Source organism: Panthera pardus, unplaced genomic scaffold (genome assembly GCF_024362965.1).
Source record: "Panthera pardus isolate Hobbes unplaced genomic scaffold, ASM2436296v1 HiC_scaffold_18, whole genome shotgun sequence".
Lineage (NCBI taxonomy): Eukaryota > Metazoa > Chordata > Mammalia > Carnivora > Felidae > Panthera > Panthera pardus.
In genome coordinates, this window is record NW_026526743.1 from 34,199,504 (window position 1) to 34,210,217 (window position 10,714).

At 44.1% G+C, this 10,714-nt stretch overlaps 1 protein-coding gene across 2 annotated transcripts; it reads left to right on the forward strand.

Moving 5' to 3' along the window:
• The first annotated feature begins 2,888 nt into the window (after positions 1-2,888).
• Positions 2,889-10,235, forward strand: ARL2BP (ADP ribosylation factor like GTPase 2 binding protein). Of its 2 annotated transcripts, none has more exons than XM_019455847.2 (6): positions 2,889-3,242; positions 3,931-3,992; positions 6,689-6,795; positions 9,197-9,282; positions 9,495-9,591; positions 10,113-10,235. In XM_019455847.2, exons 1-6 carry the CDS (start codon positions 3,205-3,207, stop codon positions 10,185-10,187), a joined length of 465 nt encoding a protein of 154 aa, XP_019311392.1. In that variant the 5' UTR covers positions 2,889-3,204; the 3' UTR covers positions 10,188-10,235. The 2 variants fall into 2 exon arrangements, with proteins under 2 accessions (XP_019311392.1, XP_019311391.1); XM_019455846.2 differs by having other exon boundaries at positions 2,893-3,242; positions 10,037-10,235.
• Positions 10,236-10,714: the final 479 nt, after the last annotated feature.

Sequence of the window (10,714 nt, forward strand, 5' to 3'; positions counted from 1 at the left end):
GACCCAAGCGCCCCTAAAATAAAATAATTTTTAATGCTAACCCACAAAGGATTTAAGAAATGACTTAATGAAAAATATTTAATATATTTAATTTTTCATTTTTTTTCTTTAAAGGCCACTTCTGTTTTCAGAAAAACTTCACATTCTGATTTCCAGGAGTATTTGACAACTCAGGAATTGGAGCTATTTATAGCATGATGGTTAAAACATGCCCTTGGGTGTGAGCTTGGACCCAGTTCCAGCTTGTTTAGCCTTTCTTTCTTTTTTTTAATTTACATCCAAGTTAGTTAGCATATAGTGCAACGATGATTTCAGGGGTAGATTCCTTAATGCCCCTTACCCATTTAGCCCATCCCCCCTCCCACAACCCCTCTGTTCTCCATATTTAAGAGTCTCTTATGTTTTGTCCCCCTCCCTGTTTTTATATTATTTTTGTTTCCCTTCACTTATGTTCATCTGTTCTGTGTCTTGAAGTCCTCATATGAGTGAAGTCATGTGATACTTGTCTTTCTCTAATTTCGCTTAGCCTTTCTTAATCTCTAAAATGAAGATTATAATACTTCACAGGAATTGTGGGGTGTTGTTATTGTTGTTGTTTTCTCCTAGAGTTTCAAGTATTTCAAAAAGAGACAATGTATTTATAAATTTTTAGCACGGGGTGCCTGCGTGGTTCAGTTGGTTGAACCTCCAACTCTTATTTCAGCTCTGATCATGCATGATCTCAAGATTCATGGGATTGAGCCCTGAGTCGGGCTCTACACTGAGAATGCAGAGCCTGCTTGGGATTCTCAATCTCTCTCTTTCTCTCTCTCCCCCTCTTCGCTCACGTGCATGCTCTCTCTCTCAAAATAAATACTTTAAAAAATGTTTAGCACAGTAACTAGCACATGCCTGAGTATATGGGTACCTATTATTATCTTTATGCCCATTTGTTCTTAAGGCCAGACATGATGAAGTGGATTAAAAATAGCCACAAATTCTTTGATAGCCCTCTCATCTACAAATGAAGTTTATGCCCCTCCCCTAAAACCTGGGTGGATTCTGTGTCTGTCTGACCAATAGAACTCATTGGAAGTGATACTGTGCCAGTTCCCAGTCCTTAAGTGACTGGTAGCTTCCACTTCCTGTCTCTTGATATATTTGCCCTTAGCCCCAGCAACCATGGTGTGAGAAAACCCACGCAGCTCCGGGAAGACCTACATGGAAAGAAACTGAGGACCCCCTCCCCTCCAACCACCAGCCACTGGCCAACATCCACAGCTGAGCCCCCAGACAAGAGTCAACAGTTACTTGCCAGCCATGTGAGTGAGCATGTCAGAAGAGGCTCCTCTAGCCCCATTCCAGCTGCCCCAACTGATGACAAGTAGGACAGAGACTAGCTGTCACTAACAAGTCTTGCCCAAATTGAAGATTAGTGGGCACAATAATTGTTTTCGGCTACTCAATTTTCGGATGGTTTGTAACAGCAGTAGATAATAACCAGCAACAGATGAAATCACAAAGTTTTCTCATCTACTCTGATTCCATATATGGTTTAGAAGTAAGAAAAGGGTGGGCAAGTTCATTTAGTCCAGAAGAAATAAGTAGTTTATAGAGAAAATAGGTCATGAGGAAATTTGCTGAGTTTGCTTTGAGCTGCAAAATGGGTACTTGACTTAAACATAACTCAGTCCAGGTAATCAGCAAACCTTTACAGATACCTGTCCTCTACTTGGTGCTGAATATATATATATATATACTATATATCTATATCTATAGTATATATATATATATATATATATATATATATATATACTATATATCTATATCTATAGTGTATATATATATATATATATACTATATATCTATATCTATAGTATATATATATATATATATACACACTATATATCTATATCTATATCTATATCTATAGTATAGATATAGATATATAGATAGTATATATCTCTGAGAACTGATCTCACCCTGGATACAACTATGTCTTGGTAACCATTTTTAGTTCCAGACCCCACCGATATCTATTTTATGTCCATTCAAAATGTCCATTCAGGCTGGCCATCTGACTCTCAGATCAAACCTAAGTCAGACCTTAAACCACTCTAGACAGGTAACACACATTTGGCCCAAAAGTATAATGCAACTGAACAGCCATGCCTAGTGATCCAATAAAGAGAAATCAGCTCTAGGGAATCCTTTTGCAAAATCTGGCAGTTTGGGAGGGGAGTTTTTCTGAAAGTTATCCGATGTCTGGTTGCGTTGTCCAAAGTGAGTGTCAACTTTTATCTTGCCCAACTAGCCAAGAAACTAATAAGTGCCGGATAATGTTTATGATGTGTGTGTGTGTGTGTGACAGAGAGAGAGAGAGAGAGAGAGAGAGAGAGAGAGAGAGAGAGAGAAAGAGAATACTGTATGATGTAAGTTACGTCTACTTCTTGCAGTGGGGCTTTCCTCCCATGAAAAGGAGTAACTATCTTGAGAGCCCCAACAGGCATCTGGCAATCAGGCAGGCCAGAGGTCTGCATTATCCGATTCAAAAGCTGAGGGACTGGTTCTCAAGAAGTCTGCAGTTCATAGTGCTCTTACAACCCTCTTTAAACTATTTAATCTTCTTAAATCCTGTAATTTACCGACAAGTTGCAAGTGAGAAAACTGAGGCTCTTAACTTCGATTCCTTCCTCCTTAAAATGGGGGCGATGTGAGACTTAACCCCACACCGCGAGAGAACACCCAGTAACCCTCTTGCCTCTTGAAGCCCAAGGGGCTTCCCCTCGCGTCTCTCTATCCCTTTCCTGGCTTCCTCTCCCTATCTTTGCCCCGCCCCCGGCGTCGAGCAGCGCGCGCCTGTGATTGGCTCTTGGGAGCCACGAGGCAGCGGATGGGGTTGTGGTGGCCATGGTGACGGGAGGCGGGGCGCGGCGGTTGTGGGTAACTGACGCCTGTACTTCACGGTGGCTGCGGCGCGCGTGGAGAGGCCTGGCCCCGCGTGGGGCCGAGCCGGCGCGAGGCTGCCGCCGGTGAGCCTGAAGCACGGGCCACGCACGCAGGGCCCAATCTTTTGGGCCGTGAGCGGCCGCGGCGTTGGCGGCGAGACCTCCCAGATGCCGGTTGGGGCTCTTAGGAGCGGAGCGCAGGCTGGGCCCGGGCCGCGGGCGGGATAAGAGTCCGACGGGCCTGCTCGCCCCGCGCGTGGATGCGGCGGCGGCGGCGATGGACGCCCTAGAGGAAGAGAGCTTCGCCCTGTCGTTGTGAGTGACGCCGTCGGGCGGGGGAGGCCTCGGCTTCCGCCCTGGGGAACGGGTGTCCTCGAGGGGTGGAGTGGGGGTGAGGGACCGCCAAGGCTCCTCCCTAGTTCCCGCTGTTGACTGTGCGACCTCCGGGTTCAAGCCCTGAGGACGGGAGTGCGGGGCGAGTGTCTCGCGATGATCAACGCCTCCATCACAATTCCCCCGGCTTTGACCCTGGTTTGAGCTGCCAAGGTCCCACCACGGGTCAGAGGACCCTCCACCACCTCCACCTCCAGGGACTTCCAATCCAGTTGTCCCCTGGCCAGTATCTCGCTCGCGCCAGTTTCACGCTCACAAGCCGATAGGTGGGGGGTGATAGCGAAGATGCGGTGAGTAAACCCGAAGGAAATACATAAATACGAGGAGCCTTAAGATGTGCCATGTGAGCCTTTGCTCCCTTTATATGTCCCTTTTGTAGTTCTTTGTGTCATAACAGGTTTTCTGAAAATGGAGCCCTTGAACCCTAATGTCACAAAAATACGTTTTCTTCGGAATTGCTACAGTAGACAATAATCATTCTTAATTGTTGAAGTTGGGTGATGGGAAGTTCATTTTTCTGCCCTCTTTTGCACCTGTGTGAAAGTGTCTCTAATACAGTTGTTTAAAGTGAATTATTTGAAACAGCACCTAATCCAGGTATATTTTTCAGCTCTTCCGCCTCCGATGCAGAATTTGATGCTGTGGTTGGATATTTAGAGGACATTATCATGGGTAAGCTTCCTTACCACAGTCTCACCTGTGCTCTCTTTAGTTCTTAGACCTTTGCAGCTTGGAGGGTTAATTTTGAGAGAAAACAGCAAGCTGCATATAATTTTTAATGTAGCACAGACTCATGTTAAGTGAGATAAAGTGGTTTTAGAGGCAAACGTTCTCCTTGTTTTAACAAGTAATAATCATACTCAGGTCTTATAAGGCAGCTATCCAGGTAGTGGGGCCCTAGACGCTACGGACCTCTTGGCAAAACTTCAGGAGCGACTTATTTCAAAGAATAAGAGGAATTCCATTTTTTTTTTGGTTTTGAGTTTTAACATTTTTGTGCCATAAACCACAGCATAGTGCCATAATCATAGCGCGCGTGTCCGTGAAGAAAATAAAATGCCATACTTCCGCTGGTTCTGTATTTTCCTGGGTTCTGAGTTCCTATTTGTGCATTCATTTTTTGGTGTGCACAGACCTGCTAAGTAACGAGCAGTAACAGGCACCCGAGGTTTAAGACAAATGTATGGGAAGGGGAAACAAAATTTTTGTCTGAGTTTTCTGAGAATTAGGCAAAAAAGAAACCTTTACTGTGGTGGTGCTAGTGAGGTTTCTTAGTCTAGTTTAGTCTGAAAATCACTGACCCACACGTTTGTCATCTTCAGGTCCCAAGAAAGTTCATGCCCTTAATGCCTAAATACAGGTGTTTCACCATTAAGCCCTTGTCCTGTGTGGAGGTGAAGATTTCTGGGGAATACTGAGGAATACCTTGAATTCTTTTGTCCTTTGCTTACCCTGTATGCCATGGGAAAATGAGCCTTTTTTGACCTCAGGGTGTTTACCCTAAAGTCTAGGTCATTTGTGAAGCTTTCCTTTTATTTTTAGAAGTAATTATTGTATGCACGTGTTAAAATTCCCTGTTCTCTCAAGTTCAGGTGTTTGCTATAAGCCAGTCTTTCTACCAACCCTCCTCTGAATTCCACCTGGCAATCCTATGCGATAGGTACTAGGATCATTCTCATTTTCTAGTTGACAAAACCGGGGCTTAGAGAAACTGAGAAATGTGCCCAAGGTCACACAATTGACGTGGCCGAGCTAGGATCAGAGCCCGTGCTTGATCACTACACTGTTCCCACCACAGCTGCTGAAATCCTATTCAAGTAAGAGATCCATTTCATTCCGTTGTGGAAAAGGAATGTGATGGAGTTCCCAGGCCACCCCGTATGGGTGTGTTTAAAATGGACTCAACGATGGTGGTAATGGTTGTACAACAATGGGAATGTACATAGTGCCACCAAACCACACTTAGGGGCGCCTGGGTGGTCTGACTCTTGATTTCAGCTCAGGACATGGTCTCACAGTCGGGGGCTCCCCACTGGGCATGAAGCCTGCTTGGGGTTCTCTCTCTCCCTCTGCACCCCCCTCCCCCACCTCCGTGCTCTCTCAAAAAAAAGTGAATTCATGGGAATGCAAACTGGTACAGCCACTCTGGAAAACAGTGTGGAGGTTCCTCAAAAGGTTAAAAATAGAACTACCCTACGACCCAGCAATTGCACTACTAGGTATTTATCCAGGGGATACAGGTGTGCTGTTTCAAAGGGACACATGCACCCCAATGTTTATAGCAGCTCTGTCGACAATAGCCAAAGTATGGAAAGAGCCCAAATGTCCATAGACAGATTGAATGGATAAAGATGTGGTATATAGAGACAATGGAGTATTACTCGGCAATCAAAAAGAATGAAATCTTGCCATTTGCAACTATATTGATGGCCTAGAGGGTATTATGCTAAAAGCAAAGTTAGAGAAAGACAGATATCATGTGACTTCACTCATATGTGGAATTTAAGATACAAAACAGATGAACATAAGAGACGGGAAGCAAAAATAATATAAAAGCAGGGAGGGGGACAAAACCCAAGAGACTCTTAAATACAGAGAACAAACTGAGGGTTGCTGGAAGGGTTGTGGGTGGGGGGATGGGCTAAATGGGTAAGGGGCGTTAAGGAAGACACTTGTTGGGATGAGAACGGGGTGTTATACACAGGGGATGAATCACTGGAATCTACTTCGGAAATCATTATGGCTCTATATGCTAACTTTTGGATGTAAATAAGATAAATAGTAAAATAAAATACTTAATGTGTTTCAAACTATCAGGAACCACAGAGGTATGAGAGTAAGGATGTAGCTAAACTCTTAATAGAAGGCTTCTTCACCTCCCCTGCCTTTCCTCGAAGACTCATTGATGTGGAATACTGAATACAGGACTTAGAAAAATGTGATATTATGACTCTTGGTTTTTTAGCATACTGCATTTGATGTTTCTTAAACTTTATGTGACATGTTAGAAGGGCTTGCAACAAAAAAATAATGAATTTAATGTTAGGTGTATTTTACCACTATTTTTAAAATATTAATATTTATTAATAAAAAGACGGTTTTAAAAATTAATATTTTTAAATTATGAAAATATTTTTAAATTTAAATATTTTAAATTACTATTTTTAAAATATTAATATTTATTAATCAAAAGACTGGGCTACTTGAACATCGGCGTCCTATTGAACACTTCCCTAAAACACTGTTAGCTTTCCCTCTCCTAGAGACTGACCATTAGGAAGCAGTTCTGCTGACATAGAATTTGGCCTGTTTCTAAATCAATGGTTTTTAATCTCCGTTGAAAAGAATAAAATTTTCCTGTTGTTCAGATGACGAGTTCCAGTTATTACAGAGGAATTTCATGGACAAGTACTACCAGGAGTTTGAAGACACAGAAGAGAATAAACTCACCTACACACCTATTTTTAATGAATATGTAAGTGGTTTTCTGTTTCTTTCCCCAGAGATTAGAATTTCTTTAAAATGTGAATTCAGAATCCAAATATGTTGACATTTCGGGCACCTAGGTGGCTCCATCAGTTACGTGTCCAACTTCGCTCGGGTCATGATCTCACGGCTTGTGGGTTTGAGCCCCACGTGGGGCTTTTTACTGACAGCTCAGAGCCTAGCACCTGCTTCGGATTCTGTGTCTCCCCCTCTCTCTGCCCCTCACTCGCTTGTGTTCTTTCTCTCTAAAAAAAATAAGGAACATTTAAAATTTTTTTTAAGATGTTGACATTTGGAGGACTTCAGAAGCTGCCACCAGTAACTGCCAGGAATTGTAGTTAGAATCTCCCATTGCTGGGGTGCCTGGGTGGCTCTGTCGGTTAAGCGTCCAACTTCGGCTCAGGTCATGATCTCACGGTCCGTGGGTTTGAGCCCCGTGTCGGGCTCTGTGCTGACTGCTCAGAGCCTGGAGCCTGTTTCAGATTCTGTGTCTCCCTCTTTTTCTGACCCTCCCCTGTTCATGCTCTCTCTCTCTCTCTCTCTGTCTCAAAAATAAATAAATGTTAAAAAAAAAAATTTTTTTTAAATAAAAAAAAAAGAATCCCCCATTGCTTTCTTCTGCAGTTCTTGAGGGTGTTTGATGATTTTTGTCCAGCTCCTATTTTTATTTCTTTCTTTTGAGGGAAGGAGAGAGAGTGAGCAGGGAAGGGACAAAGGGAGTCCCAAGCAGGCTCCACACTGTCGACTGTGAGATCATGACTTGAGCCAAAATCAAGAATGGATTCTTAACTGACTGAGCCACCCAGGGGCTCCTCCAGCTTCTGTTTTAGAAAATGCTTGGCTTGATCAAAATCCCGTTTTCAGTTACAATATATGGGTTCGTTAAACCTTGCATTCATATACTCTGTGTGTGTGTATGTATATATATGTATATGTGTGTGTGTATATATATATATATATATATATAGTATACCATATGTATATTGTATTCATATACAATATATTGACCTTTTGACTTGCACACAATACAGTTAAACAACATGGGGAATAGGGGTGCCCACACCTGCACAATTGAAAATCCACGTATAAGGGCCCCTGGGTGGCTCAGTCAGTTAAGCATCTGACTTCAGCTCAGGTCATGATCTCACAGTTAACAGGTTTGAGCCCTGCGTCGGTCTGTGTGCTGACAGCTCAGAGCCTGGAGCCTGCTTTGGATTCTGTCTCCTTTTCTCTCTGCCCCTATCCCCCTCACACTCTCTCTTAGTCTCTCAAAAATGAATAAACGTTACAAACAAAAAAAATTTAAAAAAACAAAACCTGTGTATAACCTTTGACTCCTGAAAGACATAACTACTAATAGCCTATTGTTGACTGGAAGCCTTACCGATAATGGAGATAGTTGATAAGCATGTATTTTATATAGATACTCTGTACTACTGTATCCTTACAATAAAGGAAGCTAAGGAAAATGTTACTAAAATCATAAAGAAGAGAACATACATTTATGGTATTGTGCTGTACTTATCAATACAAATAAGTGGAACCGTGCAGTTCAAACACTTACTGTTCAAGTGACATCTGTGTTTTTTTTTTTTTTCTTTCTACTGTGTAATCTAATCAGGTGCACATGACCGTTAGGTAGAAGCGAAAACCAAGGCTAGATCCCCAGGAGTTTCAACTCTGGACCCTTGGGCCTTCCCATTGTGCTGAGGCCTCCGGTAGCCTCCTAGAACAGTCTCATCTGAGAAGAGGTTTGAGCCTCGAGAACTTTCTTAACCTTAGAAGCATGGCATACCTGATGGTTTCCCCAAGTCAAGCCTCAGCTTACAATGAGGAACCTGTGATTACCTCCAACAGTATGCTTCTTTATATATTCCTTTTTAAACGTTTTTTTAAATGTTTATTTTTGAGGGAGGGAGGACCCAGAACCCCAAGCAGGCTCTGAGCTGTCAGAACAGAGCCCGACACGGGGTCCAAAGACACAAACTGCGAGATCGTGACCTGAGCCGAAGTCAGACGCTTAACCAACCAGGGGCACCTGTATGCTCTTTTTGCACAGATTCCATCTCCCCAAGAAAAAAGGCCCCGCTTCGTTCCTTACTTCCTGCCGTGGGGGGTGGGAGTCCTGCTGTTCACGGTCTCTACCTACATTAGCGCGTTCATCTTGTCACAGGGTAATTACCTGCAGATGCCTCTCTCCCGTGGTGTGCCAGGGCACATGCTCACTGAGGACAGGAGCTGTATTTTGGTTCTCTTTAGTATCCCCTGTGCTCAACATGGAGCTTGGCACATAAAATAGGCCCTCAGGAAATGTTTGCGAACGCTGGAGGCCAGGCTTTCTGAAAAGCCGCCTTGTTTTCCTAAAACCAAGATCCTGTCCACTCTTACAGATTTCTTTGGTAGAAAAGTACATTGAAGAACAGCTCCTGGAACGGATTCCTGGATTTAACATGGCAGCTTTCACGACAACTTTGCAGTGAGTTGAACTTGACTCTGCGTTTTTGCCTGTTTTCCCTTTCTCCTTTACTCTGAAAAAAGACCTTTTTTTTTCATTGCTTGATCATGAAGGTTTACAGCCCTTGGCGGTTAGGTCCTGGGTGGGAAGGCCCTTAAAATCTGCAAATGGAATCTTGAAGGGACAGAATCTGTTCCAGTCTTCCATGAAACAGCCATCCTTTTCTTTTGCAGGCATCATAAAGATGAAGTGGCTGGTGACATATTTGACATGCTGCTCACGTTCACAGATTTTCTGGCTTTTAAGGAAATGTTTCTGGACTACAGAGCAGTAAGTCCCTCTTGCCTGTGTCATTAGCCACATGGAACCATTGAGATAGTTCCAGATAGTTCCTAGTAGACCAGCTGCCATGTTCTCCCCATGACTGGCCAATATCAGTCTGGCAGCTAGCAAGGTGTCCAGAGTGAGCAGCTGCCTTCTGGGCAGGACCCAGGTTCCTCTTAAAGTAATCCCTAAATAATCAGAGGGACAAAAGCAAAAAGCAGGTCTAACTGCCTTGCCTTTCTTATAAGGCAGACTCTTAATAGGAAAAAGAGGTATTTTTCAGTGAAGAGAGGTATACTTTTTATGAGTGACCGGGCCAGTGCTGAACAAGAATGCAAAATAACCCCCTTCCACCCTCCCTCCCCCTGTGCCATAGGCAGGGTTTGGAGCTAGGAAAGGACTCGTGTTTTTTCCCTCTTCCTTGCCGCTTGGGATTCTTTTTCTCATGCAGGAAAAAGAAGGCCGGGGACTGGATTTAAGCAGTGGTTTAGTGGTGACTTCATTGTGTAAATCATCCCCTGTGCCAGCTTCCCAGAATGATCTGCGACACTAGGCCCTGCCACCAGGCAGAGATATCTTCCTGGACGTCGCCAGCCCCATAGACTGGAAGAGGCTTTGGCTATGTGACAGAATACATCTTGGAAAGACGGGCTGTGTTCCACAACTCATTGCTGACGTTAAGTATTGATGGGTCAGAAGACAGTCCATCTGACCCTCCTAGGCCCCTAAAGCACCTTGTGTTCAGTAATCCTAGCACTCCTCCCCAAGTAGACCCCTCTCTCAGGCCTGAGTCAGGCTCCTCTGGAGCAAGCCTGAGGCCAGCATCCCCCCGGGGACCCCATCCCCAGCATAAACGTTGGTAGGTCAGCAGCATTTGGAAGAACCCACCAGCTCCACCCCTCTTTGGCCCTGCCTGTCCATCGGGCTTTTTGTGTGCTAATAGCTTCCTGTATGCATCATTTTCAGTCCTGCAGCCTCAGAGGGGTTTCTACCCACGTGGGAACATTTCTCTAGGCTGTTCCTCAAGACCGCTGCCCTCTGCAGCAGCTCCCATCCCAGCTGGTCCTGGCTGTAGGAATAACCGAGAGATGCCCCTTACCTGAAGCTACCTGTGAAAATCACTTCCTTG

Bases quoted from the DNA above. Each gene is read 5' to 3' on its own strand.
- ARL2BP (XM_019455846.2), top strand. From the start codon at position 3,205: ATGGACGCCCTAGAGGAAGAGAGCTTCGCCCTGTCGTT. The intron at 3,993-6,688 runs GTAAGCTTCCTT...CCTGTTGTTCAG, and splicing joins TTTAGAGGACATTATCATGG to ATGACGAGTTCCAGTTATTA. The intron at 6,796-9,196 runs GTAAGTGGTTTT...CCACTCTTACAG, and splicing joins CACCTATTTTTAATGAATAT to ATTTCTTTGGTAGAAAAGTA.